This window comes from Pelodiscus sinensis, chromosome 15 (assembly GCF_049634645.1).
Source record: "Pelodiscus sinensis isolate JC-2024 chromosome 15, ASM4963464v1, whole genome shotgun sequence".
NCBI classification, from domain to species: domain Eukaryota; kingdom Metazoa; phylum Chordata; order Testudines; family Trionychidae; genus Pelodiscus; species Pelodiscus sinensis.
Genome location: NC_134725.1, coordinates 32,880,286 through 32,897,758, shown reverse-complemented (window position 1 = coordinate 32,897,758; position 17,473 = coordinate 32,880,286). Strand labels below are relative to the sequence as shown.

Genomic DNA, 17,473 nt, shown 5'->3' with positions numbered 1-17,473 from the left:
TTTCCAGTCTTAGCTGTGGATACATATGTCTAGAAAGTCTGACACTGAAGTTGCTTTACAAAATATGGGGGTCAGCTAAGGCACACTCAGACGATATAGGTGTTGTGTTCTCTTGTTATCCCCATTTGTTTTTTCTGTCTGAGGTAGATCTTTCAGGGCAGGAACCTCATTTTTATGTGCTCCTAAAGTACTTGATGCGTATACCATAATTAACAAATAATTGGCTAAGCTCCTCAGGCCACACTCTCAACTGGATGGCAATTCTCCATCTATAATAACTTTTGAATGCCATTTTTGATCAATTCCAAAATTGCAGAGAAAGTTATTGGCATTGGTGGCCAGAACCCTATTAATTTTGGGAAAAACTAAAGGGAGAAAATGGGGGACACATGGATCCCCTGCCATTCTGGTAGCACAGCCACAGCTTCCCGCACCTCTCCAATTGTCTGTAATCAAACAACTTGTTGATAGCACCCATTATGGCTTTGCAGTATGACTAGGGTTGCCAGGTGTCCAGTTTTGAACTGGACAGTCCAGCATTTGAGCTTTCTGTTCGGAAAACAAATTGAGAAAATAGAAATGAGAAAATAGAACTGTCCCGTATTTTCTAAATAAGATGTAATGTAGATTGTGATGTAAGGTCAAATGTGTCCGGTATTTTTATTGAAACCGTCTGGCAACCCTAAGTATCACACCACCACCATCTTATCTCTGCCACCAGTCCTTCCAAATGAGGTTAGCATGTTGACAGCCTGCATGACTAATCTCCCAGACAAATAATAAGGGGGAAAGGAAGGGAGTCATGCACATAGGCTCTTGGTTGGGGGGAGATTACAGAAACTTGATCTGAGGCTGGAGAGAGAATGGTGGTACACAGAATCCATGGTGGAGGAAGGAGATTGAGAGACTATGGAATGGTGGGAGAGGAGTATTTGGAAACCACACCAGGGCCAGACTGAGATGTGAGCACCCCGGGCAGGCTAATAATTTGGCGCCCCTTCAAACAGATACACAGGGTGTTAGTGGGGGCAAGGGACAGGGTTCTAGGGTGTGGGGAGGGGACAGGGTTCTGCAGCAGGGGACAGGGAGCCAGTGGAGGAGAGGGGACAGGGTTCTGCAACAGGGGACAAGGTACCAGTGGAAGCAGAGAGTCCCCTGCACCTGCCTCCTCCCAGGACTTTTCCTCATTTCCCCCCATGGAGCAGGGAAGACCCAGTGGGTGCCTCCTCTGGGGCCAACTTCCCCGTCCCGCAGAGAAGGGTGCACCTAAGTTGAACACCATGGCTAGCTGGCCAGGCAGCCCTCCTCTTTGCTCCAGCCCAGATGCCCTGCGCCCAGCCTGGGGAGGCTGCACCGCACTCCAGCTAGGTTGGGGAAAAGAGAAAGGGCTTCCGGATCAGCTGGAGTGTGGCTCAGCCTCCCAGGGCTGAGCACAGGGCATCTGGGCTGAAGCAAAGAGGAGCAGCTGCCTGGCCAGCTGACTGTGGTTTTAAGCCCAGGTGAACCACGCTCCACATGGGCTGGAGCAGAGGGGAAGCTGCCTGGTCAGCTGGCTGCGGTGTTCAGCAGAGGCTGTGCCGCACGTCAGCCATCGGGGGGGGCCTTTCCCTCTGCTTCAGCCCACGTGGAGGGTGGTGCATCTGGGCTGAGTGCCATGGCCAGCTGGCTGGGCAGCCGCTCCTCTTTGCTCCAGACCAGCTGTGCCTTGCTCCAGCTGGGCTGGGGCAAAGAGGAAGGGCTTCCAGATCAGCAGGAGGGTGGCGCAGCCCCGATTCTGGGTGCCCCCTCTTGGGTGTGCCCCCTCTTGCGTGCCCCATGTGGCAGATTTTGCATGCAGGAGAGACCATGGACTCACTTTCTGTCGGCTGAACGAAAACTGAGGCTCCGGAGGCAGTGCCCTCACCTGTAACTCACTGTCCCTTCTGTGGCAGGAGCTGCCGAATCTCAGCTCAGGAGCTGGGGCTGCGGGTGGGACGCGACCAGGCGAAGCAGCCACATCCCTACTGCGTTCCATGCGCCAGCCATACAGGTGCCCAGGGGTAAACTGGGGTATGTTTTAGTGCCCCTCCCCCCCATTGATTGGTGCCCCAGGCACCTGCCTGACTAGCTCATCTCTTACTCCGGCCCTGACCACACAGAGGTGTTGGCTTCAGGGGATGGATGACAGAGATGGCACACAGAACCAGCTATGACAGGGAGACTTGTAGGGAATCTTTGAAATGAAGTGGAATGGGAGGATGGCAAACAGGGAGTGGGTGGAGTGGAATGAAGGGATGCAAGCAGACACTGGTGTGTGCAATGAACAGCCTTCTGAAGCTATGAAGTTATTAATGGTCTTGTTGTAAGTGGTGCTTTGTTTTAATTTAAACTAGAAGGAAGCTAAATTGTCTTCTATAGGAAAAGCTGGTTTTGATGGATCTAGTTGTCCTGTTTCTGATTTGTGTTGTATGTTAGGAAAGAGATTTATTGTCTATTGAAACAATCTCCTGGATGACCCACTGTCCTGATAATGGTAAATGTAACTCTCTTACACTGATCTTGCACATCCTGCCCAGTAGGAGGTGTGTACGCATCCTACCATGGGGAAGAGTCTGGTTAGGTTTCCTGGAGGGATCCCTTACACACTGTACCAGAGAGTGGGGGAGACGTATGCAATCATGTCATGCAGAATAGACACTCATAGATAGGATTTCCTGAGTGCTAAGTGTGCTGGTGAGCTGGGTTTAGTTCACTCTTCTTGGAGCTACTGTGCCGTCTCAACTTTATGTCCTGCTTACAAAGTAAATCTTCTTTGGTCCAAATGAAAGAAAAGGTGTGCTGCAGTTCATGAAGAATTCAACTAAGCAGCTCTTGAAGCAGTGCTTAGAAGGGAGACCTCTGAAGGAGCTGTGTAGCTGCTCTTTTGGAGCACAGAGCTAGCTAGTGCCAGGTGGGGCCTTTTAGTGCACTGGTATTGAGAGTGAGGTGGAGAATAGAAAAGCAGAAGGGGCTGGGAGTATTGGCCTCTTGTTTTCTGGGTAACAGTGGTTTCTTTTGTCTTGCAGTGTAATTTTTGGCTTTCAGTTACAGGGAGTTAGTGTCACTCAGTAGGTCAGGGAGTTAGCTTGAGGATTCACATAAAAGGTATGCATAGTTTCCTGTTATTCTCGTCCATATTTTCAGATGCATTAAGTAAAGGCTGCAGTAACAAGGGGAGATGTGAGGAGCTGTGAGCTTAGGATCCAGCATGAGTTTTTGCAGCAAGAGTCAGCTCCCTTGAAAGTATCAGTGAAATAGTTTTCATGGGCTGTGTGTGTGTGAGCTACTTCTTTAGGAAAGATATTACTGTTAACAGACCAACTGCGTCTCTTATCTCCCCCTCAGCGAATGTCCTGTGCCTCACAAGAACCACAGAGCACCAGCCTTGTTAAAAAAAATCCAACAAATAAACAGACAGCTATGGCCTGCTTCTTCTCTTCGGTTTGGCACTTGTAGTTGGCTCATGGTTTTGTGGTGTTCAGTTTCAAGCGTGGGGATTTCAACCAGCAGGGGTTTGCTCTTGGGAGGAAGGAAGAGTGACCTATACTTTTCTCATTGGCCGGAACGAAAACAGAAGCATCTGCTGGGGTTTGGGAGTGGTTTATGGGCTGAGCTTAGTGGCAGGGGAGTCCTTGTAATGCCGGAGGGAATTTAGTCGTGTAGCGTGCTGTACTTAACGAGAGAAAAGGAACCGAGCCCGGGGTAATGCACTCTGTCTTTGTTTGCTTGTGTGTCTGTTTCAAATGTGTCTGTAACTCAGTGTTTCTGCCTTTGTTTCTCTGCGTACGAGTCTCCGTGCCGTTGGTGGGTTTGAAGCTGTTAATGTGGATTTGTGTGTCTGCACATGGTATCTGTTTGCTTAGAATCTGTTTACATGTTGTCCATGCGTTTGCCTAAAGGTTTTTCTCCACTGCTGTTTCTGTATTTGTTGCTTTCCGTTTGCTTGTGAGTTTGTGGGTCTCTGTTTGTTGTCTCAATGGGTACTGAATTTTCCCAGATTTATTCAAAAAGAAAAATACAATCGTTTATCAACTAACTGTTGAACCGTTTCAGGCTATTAGAGAGAGCACAAAATAAACTCTACGGGGAAGGGAGACTTTTAAATACCCAGATTACAAGCAGCTGCATATATTAAAAAAACAGCCGCGGGTGTGTAGTTAGAGAAGTTGAGGGAGTGGAAATTGCAGCACGTGTGAAGAAACAAAGCTTGATTAATTGTTTGTGCTTGTATGGGGGGTGAGTGTAACTTTGATAAGATTCTTTCTGCTTTCTACTTGGCAGTGCTGCGTTCCTACGTTCGCATTACCTGCTCCGGCCCAGAATGCTGACGGCGGAGACTAGAGCTGTAACTAAAGGAAGCCGAATAGATGTTGTTTCCAGTTTCCTTTCGTCGCGGACATTTTGTTGTAGAAAAACCTAAAAACTTGAGCGCTCTCTGACCAAATTAGCAGCCGTTAGTGTTGAGAAGCTGTTAGCTGAGGTTAGCGTGGTGTCTGTGTAAGATTAGCTGTGGCATGGAGCTGTGCTGAGGAGACCATGTGACTGCAGTGTACATTGGAAGAGGAAGCTGTAGAGGTCAATGCAAAGGCATTGTGCCAGAGTCTGGCAACAAGGGAGATTGCTGTATGGCGGAAGATCGCTTTTCAGGCTCCTAACGCTTTCATTAACTGTTTGGTGTTGGACAGGAGCATCCCTGTTAGGTTAACAACAGAAACTGAAGGATGGAATAACTCGTTTGTGATTGGTTTTTGTTGAGGATGGAAACTAACTGATCTTTCCAAACGCTTTGTAGGTTTTATTAACTACTGTTTGTGGATCTTGCATTGAATCAACCTTTCTTGGGAATGGAAATTATTCTGTTCAGAGGAGTTTCAACACAACATGCTATTACAGGAAAAAAAAGTTGAATGTTTCCAGCTATCATTGCATCAGTGTGTTCTGAGTTGTACAGCTCATTTTGAGTGTTTGTGGTTTAATAGGAAATTCAGTTTATATTTTTCCACCTTGTATACAAACAGAAAAACAACCACAAGTTGTAGGTAGAAGATTATTTAAAAAAATCCAAAACGAATACAGGCCTAGGAAGTATAGAGAGGGCCATTTGCAACAGTCCAGAATATCTTACTATTGACTGGCTATCTATCTGAGGAGGACAATAGTGTCTTGGAAAATTTGTTTTAATTTGTCTTGTTTATAATTGTTTTTTGGGGACAGAAAATAATGGAGTCTAAGAATTTGTTTTGCTTTAAAAATTGTGTTCTTCTAATATTTGTCAAGACATTTGAATTGATACATTCCAGGTTATTTTTGTTTTATTAGCAATTGTTCCACATCTGACTTTTTGCAGGCTGGTATAATGAAAGGAAACTTCCTTTATAAGCGTTTTCTGTGTTTTTTAATTTCCATCTGATGTGTAGTTGGCAACATCCTGGGAAGAAGAATAAAAGGAAAGATTTTAAAAAACTGTATTTGGGAATGAAGGACTCATATTTTGAAATGGATCATATTGGAGTCTAGACAGCTTCTTGGCTAGCTGTGATTTTTTTTTTTTTGAAGTATCTGAAATACCCCAAGGGTGGAAAAATCTCTATCCCTGCTGCAAAATGCTGCTGAAATTCTAGAGTGGATAAGAGGGGGAGCATTATTACTGTACGAGAAGAGGTTTTAATTATGAGATGAAGGCAGAGGACTTTTTTTAAGCCTACAAATTTACTGCCTTCATGACAGCATTGCGTATCATTCTGTCAACTCTAGCACTGGATGGGGTTGCTAGGCAGCAGGCTCTTATGTATCCAACCTCTCTGATTTGCTATTCTTCTGCAGACACATGGTAAGGTCCTTTTTAGCCTATCATCTAGAGGGACTTTTGCACGCCGTCTGCATACTGCTGAGATTCTCTACCTGAATGTGATGGGGAAAAGGCACTGTTAAATGAAACCTTTTTGATCACTTTCTGATACTCTTTCCACAATCAAAATAAAATAAAATAAAAGCCATGAAAGGGCGACTGGAACAAGGAGAAGAGGTTAGTGGGTTAAGTGGTATGTGTTTTCTGCAATTGCAAAAGGTGCCTGTCGTGAGAGGGTTGGCTATAATTCTGCCATTAGTTACAGATGGTGACTGGAGATTCAGGCAGTAAGCTGAGAGCCGTTGTATACCTTTGCAGCAATGTTGACATTAAGGTGCTTTGGGAAAAAAAAATCTGGAGGGTACAAAATACAGTGATCTGGTACTTTGGAATACTGCAAACTGATACTGTCGGTTACTCTATCTCAGATATGCTTGGAAATTAGAATGAACAGTTAATTTGACAAATGGAAGGTTCCATCATCCTGTCTTCTGCAAAAGTTGCATTGGGAGCAGTTTAATAATTGATGTCCAATGGGATTTATACACAGCTGAGATTTTGCAAAACTTTGTTCTTTGAATCAGTCAATACACAGCTTTTGGCGAAGGTTACGGCTCTTAGCAATGGAGGAGATCACTCCAGAGTAGAGAATAGTGTGGTGATTATTTTTGACCAACTTAAGTTTAGCATTTCCCAAACCTTTTATAACTGAACTTTCTCTCCAGATAACTGAGTAACAAACGGAATTATAGTTATGTTTTTTCCAACAGAAGTCCAGTTGTACTCCCATTTTTGTCCTGACCAGCTAACTAAATGAGTTATCTATAGAGCTACAACAACTTCAATGACTGGAGATCTCTACGTATGCAGCTACCACTGCAAATTAGTAAATAAGCAATGCTGTTTTCAGACAGCTCATTGTAACTCTTGATTTTTATATTCTTCCCCATGTGCTTTTCAGGTACTGTTTGATGAGTGTGAAAGGATGCTTCACTGATTTTCATATTGATTTTGGTGGCACTTCAGTGTGGTATCACGTTTTTAGAGGAGGGAAGGTAAGTACACCTGGCAGTGGAACATCTTTATTTTTGGTGCGGGAAGTAGGGTTCTTGTGAGGCCTACTGCTTTTTTAAATTTTTACTTCTGCTTGTAAGTGATCAAACTGTAAATCTTTTGGTTTGGCTGATGCTTTTGGTTTGGCTGATGCTTCTGGGTATTGGAAGAGTCATGTACAGGTTGAACCTCTCTACTCCGGCAACATCTGTGGTCCAGGAGGGCCATGGATGTTGCTGGACCAGAGAGCCTCAGCTACAGCGGTTGCAGTCGGGAAGTGAAGCTGGTCTTGCAGTGGGCAGCCAGTGGTCAGGAGCGGAGCCTAGCCAGTGGGCTGGCAGCTGAGTCCCACCTGCCGGGGGCAGGGATCCCCATGCCTGGCAACCAAATCTGACACCTGGTAGCTGGCTGAGTGCAGGGAACCTTGTGCCCAGCAGATGCCAAACTTTCTTGTTCAGGATCACTCAGGTCCTGAGGATGCTAGACAAAGGAGGTTTTATCCGTAGTTTGTAAATGGCCATTTACCACAGGTAAGTCCATCTGTCCATATCTGCTTACGTTGCCAGAATCTCTCAGCCTGTTCTTATAGTTTTTCAGTACCCTTTCAGAATGAGGGTGCATTAGGGTTGCTAGTGTATAACTGATTAACTATTGAATTTATGAGCTGATGCTTATTGTTTAATGATATCGGTTACATTCAGCTGGCTCCTGTGGAGCAGGCTTTGCTGCTGCAGCAAAGTCTCCTTCCTGGGAGCTGGGTGGCAGGAAGTGGTAGTCCCACTCTTGGGGAGGCTTTGCTAAGGGCTCTAAAGTATAAAGCGCACAGCTAAGCTTTATATTGTAGACCCTGCAGTGTGTGTAACCACTAAGATTTTTAGTGATTACACGGTTACAGGCAGTCCTCGGGTTACGCGGATCCGACTTATGTCGGTTCCGTACTTATGAATGGGGCTTTTCTCGCCCCGGAGAACGCGGGCGGCGGGACCGCCCAGACGCGCCGCGGTCCCACCGCCCCCATCCTCCGGGGCGAGATGCGGAGCAAAGCTGCGGAGAACCCGGGCGGCAGGACTGCGGTGCGTCTCAGTCCCGCCGCCCACGTCTCCCTGGTCTGCTGGGGGGAGTGCTCCCCCCAGCAGACCAGGCTTTTCTCGGGGACACCCGTGGTGGAGCAGCTGGGGCGCTGCCGGTTGGTCCCACAGCGTCGCTCCTCGGCTCTACTGGACCAACCCGGCAGCACCCCAGCTGCTCTGCCTCAGGTGTCCTGATTCAGCCCTGCTGGTCAGTTTCAGCAGCGGCTGAATTAGGACACCTGGGGCAGAGCAGCTGGGGTGCTGCCGGGTTAGTCCCCGCAGCGCCGAGGTGCGGTGCTGCGGGGACTTATCTGGCAGCGCCCCAGCTGCTCTGTCCCAGGCGTCCAGATTCAGCTGCTGTTGAAACTGATCAGCGGCTGATTCCAGGAAGCCCGGGGCAGAGAAACTCTGCCTCGGGCTTCCTGTAGTCAGCCGCTGGTCAGTTTCAGCAGCGGCTGAATCTGGACGCCAGTTCCGACTTACGTACAAATTCAACTTAAGAGCAAACCTACAGTCCCTATCTTGTATGTAACCCGGGGACTGCCTGTAGTCTATTCCTTGATTTTAACATTCCTAGCATGCATGTGCATGCACTGTCATCTAAAAAGAGAAGTGCTGGAATATGTAGCCTAGATAGCTAGCTATATCTGCATTCTTCTAGGTTAGAATTGGCAACTTTTGGTACGCAATCCACCAGGGTAATCTGTTGGCAGGACTATGAGTGGATTACCCTGACAGTCTGTATGCCAAAGCTTGCCGACCCCTCTTCTAGGTGTACTGCTTTTAACTAGTCGTATCTGAGATTTCAGTGTAGCTACTATATGTATCGAATAGCAGCAAATAGAATAACTCTGTGCTCCAGATATTGTTCATCTACATAGCTAATAAGCTTGTAATTTAATGCTTTCAGCTCAGTGAGGTTTAATAAGCTCTTGGTGGACTCCAGTTTACAGGGATGATGTTTTATAGTACAGTATTGCAGTTGTGAGTAAACTTTCTGATTCCATCATGTAAACTGCTATAGTCTGCTAAGGACCTCTGTGTACAGCACATGGAAAATGTATACTGTTTTTTGAAAACGTATTTGCCTATGAGTGTTTGCTTCATTGAAAATACCTGCTCTTTTATTTTCATTGCTTGTTAGTAAGAGTTAAACTTTTGTTTTATTTTTAGATCTTCTGGCTGATTCCGCCTACTCTGCAGAATCTAGAACTTTATGAAGAATGGGTTCTGTCAGGAAAGCAAAGTGATATCTTTCTGGGAGACAGGGTGGAACTATGCCAAAGAATTGAATTGAAACAAGGGTATACGTTTTTTATTCCTTCAGGTAACTGTTGTTAATTGTGGCTCTTGTTGGAATCATTACAATCATTATATTTACTAACAGTTTTTATTTGTAATATCATATCTCATATAAATCTCCTTTTCGTTCTCTTGTTGGCCATCTCAGCAGAAAGACGAGAGATTGAATGTCTTAATTTGTTAGAGATAATCCCATAAAGAGGGCTCAACAAATCATATAATCTACTTGCCCGTGGCAAGTAGATTACAAGCGAGCTCTGCCCATAAAGATATGTCTGAAACACTTTGGTGAGATAGTGTGTTGTACCTGGTCTGTGGTTAAGAGAGAACTTTGGTCTACAGCAGTGTCAGTGAGATATCTGTGCTGTTTATATCTCCTGTGTCTAGTCTATGATCTTTCCCTTGAAGGTTTTACTTGCAGTTTAGTAATCCCCAGTCAGATTCTCAGTCTCTGTTTATAGACAGAACTCAGAGATGAGACTTGATTCCTTGAGATACATTGTAGTTGGGATTCTCTCACCAGGGCAGTCTGTATGTCCACAACTGCTCTCTTTCATCAATTGTGTCTGGAAAGTGCAGCTGTAATGGTGGGTTCAGTGCCTGGCTGAGGACCCCTTGGCAGAGCAGAGGTAGTACGTGCTTGCTTTTCTGCTAATGTTGGGGAGCCTTCACTCTGTCTTATGCCAGCTGAATTGGGTTAGACTGAATTAGGCTAGTGGAGCTCTTCACATTAGAGCAGGGATGGGCAAATACTGGCCTGTGGACCGGATCTGGTCCACCATGGCTAGTCCCTGGCAGACCCCCAGCTCTGTGCTTACCTGTGCCTCTGCAGGTATTGGACAATCGCAGTTCTTGTTGGTTACGGATCATCATTTGCGCCCAATGGCAGTGGTGGGAGGTAACGTCCTGGACTATGCCACTTCCCGCCGCTCCCACTGGCCATGAATGGCGATCTGCAGCCAATGAGAGCTGTGATTGCCTGAAACCTGCAGAAGTGCAGGTAAACATAGCAATGGCAGCCCACCAGAGACTAATCTGGACAGGCTGCCACTTTTTTACTGCCCACACCTGCATTAGAATGGATCATGCTTTCTTCTTTTTGGCTGTATTGGGGCTGTGAACTTGCTTACGATGTTATTAGGGGGCTGCTCCCCTTGCTTGTACAAAGGCCAATCTCCTTCTCTGGCCTGCCTCAGATCTCCCCCTGACTGCTGGGCCCCCCTAGGGTCAGCCCCGGCTCTTTCACACACACCTCTGCCAGGGGGTTGCTCCAGACTGAGGCAGGCCTGGCTCTGTCCCTGGCTGACGGGAGGGGCTGGGCCAAGGCTCTTCCCCCGCTGCTCCCTCCTCCATTGAGGGTCTGAGGTCGCCTTATCTCTGCTCCCTCTTCCCCCCCCCCCCCAGCTCCGAGACCACCCCAGCTCTTGCTCCCTGGAAGTGGCACCCCTTGCCTCTGGCAGCCAGGGAGAGTGATAAGTTAACTCTGTTGTCCCGTAGAAAATGCTACCTGTAGCCGATCTCACAAGGTAAATATTGGCAGCCTTTCTATTTGATGGCGCTGGAAATTGCTTTGGAAATAGAATTAGGTTTAAATCATGGAGACTGTAATAGTGCAGGGTCTTGAGAGGGCAGTTGGGGTCTTTCTTGGTAAGGAGCAAACTGTGTGTGTCCGCTGTGAAGGCTTTGCTGATTTGGTAACAGTTTGGCAAGTATTGCAGGCTAATCCAAAATGGCTGTGCTTGGGGGATAATAAAATTAAAAGAATTAGATTTTCTTTTGCAGGAGTCAGAAAGTACTATTACTATTTGAATTGAATGTGTCTGTGCTGTTTACATTGATCCTATTAGTGCCTTTATGTACTTTCCTGCTCTCCTTCCTGGACAACTTCCTACTAATAAGTTATCTTATGTGTTAGTTTAGTGATATTCAGCAGATGAAATGAAGCAAATTGTATCCTCCTACTGGGAGCATGAACAGAGACAACTGAAATATGGTGATTGTAGTTGCCGATTTCCTGGAAAAGCCAATATGGAGAAATAGTCAGAGCTCAACCATTTCAGACTCCATAGGCTCCTTTTGCGGGAAAAACTTGCCAGCTGTCTACACTGGCTGCTTGAATTTCCACAAGGACACTGACAATCTCATGCAAAATGCTTTTGCGCAAGAGGGCTAGTGTAGACAACACGTTATTGTTTTGCGCAAAAAAGCCCTGATGGCCTCTAGATTGGCATGGATGCTTTTCCGCAAAAAGTGCTTTTGTGGAAAAACATCCGTGCCAACCTAGATGCTCTTTTCCGCAAATGCTTTTAACGGAAAAACTTTTCTGTTAAAAGCATTTGCAGAAAATCATGCCAGTCTAGATGTAGCCCATACGGTTTTTGAGAGGCTATCCCAGTACACTTAGGAATATTTACCTCAGAGCACCAACCATGGACTCAACAAAGTTTTTACAGCCAAGAATGTTTGCTCTATTGTATTTGTGTTGGAAAGCTGATTGCTAAATTCCTTATTTCACTTATGCTGATGGAATGGTTGGCTAAGAAAGAGAATATTTTTAGATTTCTATTATTTCGTAAAAGGCCCTATCAAAAAGTCAGTGTCATGGTCTTGTGCAGTGGTTCTCACTGTGTGTCAGGACCCCATAGTGGGTTGGGACCCCATTTTAATGGGGTCACTTGAGCTGGCTTGGATTTGCTGGGGCCCAGTGCTAAAGCTGGGCTTTCATCCCTGAGCAGATGGGCTCTGGTTTACAGGCTCGCTGCTTCAGCTTTGGCCTTGCCTGCCCAGAGCAATGGGACTCAAGGTTTGGTCCTTTCTCCTGAGGCTGTGTTGTAATTTTTTCATTATCAGAAGAGGGTCACAGTGCAATGAAATTTGAGGACCCCGGTAGAGTGTTTTGAGCATAGTCCTGGAGACCAGGAACTTTTATGCACTTATCCTAGCTGTTGACACTTTTCCTGTGGCTTTGGTCAAATCCCCTAACTTTTTCTTGATTTCATCTCCTGTGGCCATAGTAAACATTAACTAGTTAATGTTTTTAATGCACTTTGTAAGAACTAAATATTAAATTATTAAGTATTGTGTTCCTGATGTCATACCTAGTGCCTATTTAAACAACCATATGTAATCCAGAATCGGTACTGATGAAACCCACCCAACCTGTATTTATTCATGAGACAAGTACTCTGGTTACAGATATTTTAAGAATATTCTGTTCTAAGAATTAAGGATGTAAAATCCCATTGAATCAGTTAGCCAGTTAAACGGCATTGGGCTGGAGCACCCCCACTTGCAATACTCCACCTATGCTGGGCTCGCTGAGACGGGGACTACTTTGGCCATGCTGGAGCACCCCTGCTTGTGGTGTTCCAGGCTTGGCCCATTGGCAAGCAGGGGCTACTCTGTGCCCACTGGTTAACCATAACTAGCAAGAATCACCCACATAAAGATGATACTTACCAGTTAACTGGTTAACATTCACATCCTTGATAAAAATATGTAGAATAAACACATGTGTCTTGCAGTTTCCTAATAAGTCCCACTCTTGAATGGATTGTGGATGGACAAAATTCTGCAGTTAAGGGTTGTGCTGCCAACTCCTGGAGTTTAACCTTATAGATAAGCAGAGTATACATGAGGAATACAACAGCCTTGATAGACCATGTGAGGAGAGTCTGTATCAGGCCACGTATGGGTTTAGAGATAACAAACACCTGAGTTGCACCTGGAAACAGGCCAGGAGCTAGTACAGTACTGTGTTATGTGTTTGTTTTGGCCTGCTCCACTTGAGAAGCAGGAGAATGATTTTGCACTAGCTGAATCTTCCAAGTGGGCTTTGAGGGTAGCTCTAAAAGCATGTTATGTATCCCAGCCTAAAGATGGCAGAGGCATGGCAGACTAGTAAGGTGTGCATCAGAGATTCCTGGATATTGGAAGGTCCTTTTTTCCTGTGATGATAAGATAACCAGCAATGGATCCCATAAAACCCTGAGACTGTAAATGACATAGTGACTCTTACTGGAGGGAGCAGATAGAATCCTCATCAGTGTTTCAAGATCTTTTTCTGTAGCCATCATTATCACTTAAATATTTTCTGTATTTGTTTTGAGACGGATAGCTATCATGCAGAACTGTAACTCAGCAAAGCACAGAAAGACTGCAAGATCATAGCTATATAATGAGGAACTGAGCGAAGTATCATCAACATATTGGTGTCACTGTAGTCAAGACAAGTCTCAGCTTCCCTTTGCAGACTCATATACCCATATAGGGTATGTCTGCACTGCAGTTGAGAGGTGTGCATCCCAGTGCAGGTAGATATACACATGCTAGCTTTGCTCAAGTTTGCACCTAGAAAAGGATTCCAGCTTCAACAGAACAGATGATGGATTGGGCTAGTCACTTAAATATTTATCCAAGGGTCATGTGGGATTGTACTGTTCATTTTAGGCTCTCGCTGTAGCGGAGCTAACATGTAAATCTATTCATGCTGAGAATGGAGAGAGGTAAATGGTGTTCCCCAAGTATCTGTCCTGGGACTAATCCTATCCGTCTTATTTATAAATGATCTGGAGAAAGGGGTAAACAGTGAGGTGGCAAAATTTGCTGAGGATACTGAACTGCTCAAGACAGCTAAGATCAAAGAAGACTGTGAAGAGCTTCAGAAAGATTTCACCAAACTAAGTGACTGGGCAACTAAATGGCAAATGAAATTTAATGTTGATTAAATGTAAAATAGTTCACTTTGGAAAAAATAATCCCAACTATACATACAATATGATGGGGTCACATTTTCAAAAAGCGAACTCCGTTTGTATGTTTTTATGTATGCACAGATAGGAGTGCATCAAATATGTATGTATTTGTGTATGCATGCACAGAGCTACATGGGTATGGGTCAGAAAAATTGGCTCATGATATTTGCCCATTGGCTTCTATCAGAGCTGTTTTTTTTTTTAAAAAAAAGGAGATTATACTACATGTTGAACCATTCTAGTCTGGCATCCTCAGGGGCCGACTGGAACTGAACCAGAGAATTTGCCAGACCGCAGGAGGTCAGTTTCGTCTAGCAGCATTACAAGTACTTCCACTGCTTACTGGGCTCTTAGAAGACATTTAGGTATAAATTAGAGGTAAATAACAGCCCACAACACTGAGAGCCCAGACTGGTGACTGTAAACAAACTTTATGGGACCATGGGAACTTGATCACACCTATGGTATGTGGACATCTGGCTAACTGAAATCATGCTGAACCACGGACGTTGCTGGATCAGAGTTTGCTGGATTTGAGATGTTCAGCCTATAGAAGTGTTAGAGATATGGGCTCTGAAGAGATGGACTGAAAACAGGCTTGGAATTACTTGGTATAACTGGTTACCAGAATGAGCATAAAATAGCAAAAGCTGAATGCTTAGCGTGGTGGGGTTTTTTTGTTTTTTGTTTTTGTCTTGTGTGTATGACTTTCACTAACTTCAGTGAGAGTCACCCATGAGCACTGGAGACAGGATTTGGCTGTGAATTTGACAGTGACTGTTTTGTCTCTAATTGCAGGGAGGATTAGTACAATTCAAGGGCTCAGCCTAAAGAGACTCTAGCAAACACATTGCTTATGCTCTTTCAGATGGTAAGCTTTCCATGTTCATAGTTTTAATTTGAATACAAAAAAAAAGAACAAGTTGCAGTGTGTGATCTGGAATTTCAGTGAGACAGCTTTGAGAGAGAGGAAATTCTTTTGTAGCCACACCATCTTGAGTTCTCATTTTTTCAGTTCTTATAAGTAGGGGTGGATATAGGGCAGGGCTAGCGGGGTGGCCGTCCCGGACCCCACGCTTCAAGAAGCCCCGCGCGTGTGCCGTGTCAAAAGGGGGGCCCCGCGAAATTATGCTGCCCCGGGCCCCGCAAAATCGTCATCTGCCTCTGCTTATAAGCAAAGCAGTTCTGAGCTAGATCATTATTTGAACAGAAGACCGCTGAGGAGAAAACACGAAACTGTGTTGCTGTTTCACTATCAAATCTCTCCTCCTGAATTTATAGCCCGGCATAATAATAGGATGAACTTAAAAAACAACAAGTGGTCTGGTAGCACTTTATAGATGTATGGTATCATGAGCTTTCGTGGGCACAGCCCACTTCTTCAGATGGAGTTTTGAGTTTAGAATGTGCAGACCTAAAATACATACGGGGAGGGAGGGAATGGAAGTGGGCAGGAAATAATAAGCAGAGGGGATGAAAATATTAAAGGGAAAAACAAGTAGGCAGAACTGGTAATAAGTAAGTACCTAAAGATTGGATAGTTAAAAGATGCAGATAAGGATCAAAGGATAGCATTTAGATAGGAAGGGCACTAATGCAAGAATCTACATGGACAAAGAGCTATTGACACCTTCATTGAATGTTAGGTTGATAATGTCCCAGCCATCCATTATCACGATTGAGTAGGCAGGCTATCAGAGTGAGAACTGAATTTGTGAATGAATGGTAATTTCAATGCCTCTCTGTGTGTTTGGCTAGTAGAATTACTTGTGACAAGACAGACACTTGGAGATCTTCATGCTACTGGAAGTGCCATTTTCTCTGAGACACAAAAAATCAGATAATAACTGTGTTGCCATATTGGCATGAAGATCCCATGGCACTTTTACAATAATAGGGTTGTCCGCTTTGATGTTCTAACAAAAATCCAAACCAGATAATATGCTTTTAACCAGATATGGCATCCTTCTTTACTTCCTTGAACCGCATACCTCAAGTTGGGAAAGAACAAGCACACGTAATCCCAAAGTTGGCAGCATTCTGGTGCAAAGTGAGTTCCTTTATGTATTGTTTGTAACACGCATTGAGATCTTTCAGAATGAAAGACATACTGTGAATATTGATTATTATATTCATCTCTGGAATTTTTTGAAAGAAGTGAGAATCTAACACAGTGTGTATGGTGGTCTGTTGTGCTCCACAATATTCTTGTTTTCAGTCACTCTGATGAGGCTTACTGTGAGAGAAAAGAAGTGGAGTGAAAAGATAGAATTATAGAAATGTAGGCTAGAAGGGACCTTAAAGGTCAGGTAGTCCGTCCTCCTGCACAGCAGATATACACAGGGCTTTGGGCAGTGTTCCCTGTAAGCTGAGTGCTTGGGAAGCTACCCTGGAGAGATTCAGGTGCTGTACAGCTGATTGGCACTCCACCTACAGCTGTCCACAGCCAGCAGCATATGGTGGTGCAGATCCACACATGCCTTGGTGCACATAACATTTATTTCTCACATGAACAGGAAAAAAAATAGAGGGAACCTTAGCTTTGGATGTGATTGACAAAGGTTCTCGGTGCCTTAAGTATGACAACAGTGATGTTTGATGTGTGAACCCTAGACAATAGCTCCACTGACTAAGGCGGCCTGACTGTCAAGACTTTTATGTGATGGACAGTGTTTATACTAAGGGCAGCACTAGTTGCACATTAAAAGTATGACTGTTAGGATGCTTTTAATTGGTTTGCCCTGCGCATGCATAGCTATGCAGATTTTGATTATTCAAGACTTTCCTGGTTAAGATTTTAAACCCAAACCAAGGGTGGTTCGGATCTAGGTCTGATTATATCTGTAATGAGATGACTGCGTCCAAAGAGCCCCTTTTTGGAATGGGGTAGCCATGTAGCATCCCTTCCTGAGTTTCACTTTGCTCAGGGCTCCTCAATTTTTGCAAAAGGCTTTTTGCATCCCACATCATCACATTTACATGGGTTAGTTTATTATCACAAAACACTCCAAAATAAAGTCCTGCCTGTCTTGTTAACAGCCAGCAGCCCTACCCAACTGGAATCTTTTCCCCCTTTGCAGGAACTATCTAACTCTCTTCACCCTGCTCATTCTTGGGTCTTCCTGCTTAGGGTCTCACCCCAGGCCTCTTTCTTATCTACCCAGAGACCTGATTGGGTCATATTGCCTGCATTTTCCCTGGCTGGGGAGTACAGTTGGCTACAGGGGCAGATGAGGATTTTGCGGGGCCAGGGCAGCACAATTTCGCGGGGCCCCCCCTTTGAGACGGCGCATGCCCCGCTCGCCCTGCCCTATATCCGCCCTGGGTTGGTTATGTCATAAGTCTTGACTGACAAGGGACAACCATCTTGTTGGCAATACGTAAACCTCAAAAGCGCAACAATTGCAAAGGAAATGATTACAGGGAGA

At 45.0% G+C, this 17,473-nt stretch overlaps 1 protein-coding gene across 14 annotated transcripts in view; it reads left to right on the top strand.

Annotated features, from left to right (window-relative positions):
* Window positions 1-17,473, top strand: part of KDM2B (lysine demethylase 2B) — a 219,159-nt gene that overhangs the window by 79,799 nt on the left and 121,887 nt on the right. For 10 of the 14 annotated variants that reach the window (XM_075898614.1, XM_025177937.2, XM_075898620.1 and 7 more), the window contains 2 exons: window positions 6,828-6,921; window positions 9,163-9,316. In XM_075898614.1, the coding sequence (XP_075754729.1) occupies window positions 6,828-6,921; window positions 9,163-9,316 (248 nt within the window). Of the gene's footprint in view, window positions 1-1,670; window positions 3,721-4,299; window positions 6,044-6,827; window positions 6,922-9,162; window positions 9,317-17,473 lie in introns of those variants that run through there. The other 4 variants (XM_075898625.1, XM_075898626.1, XM_075898624.1 and 1 more) reach the window with 4 other exon arrangements.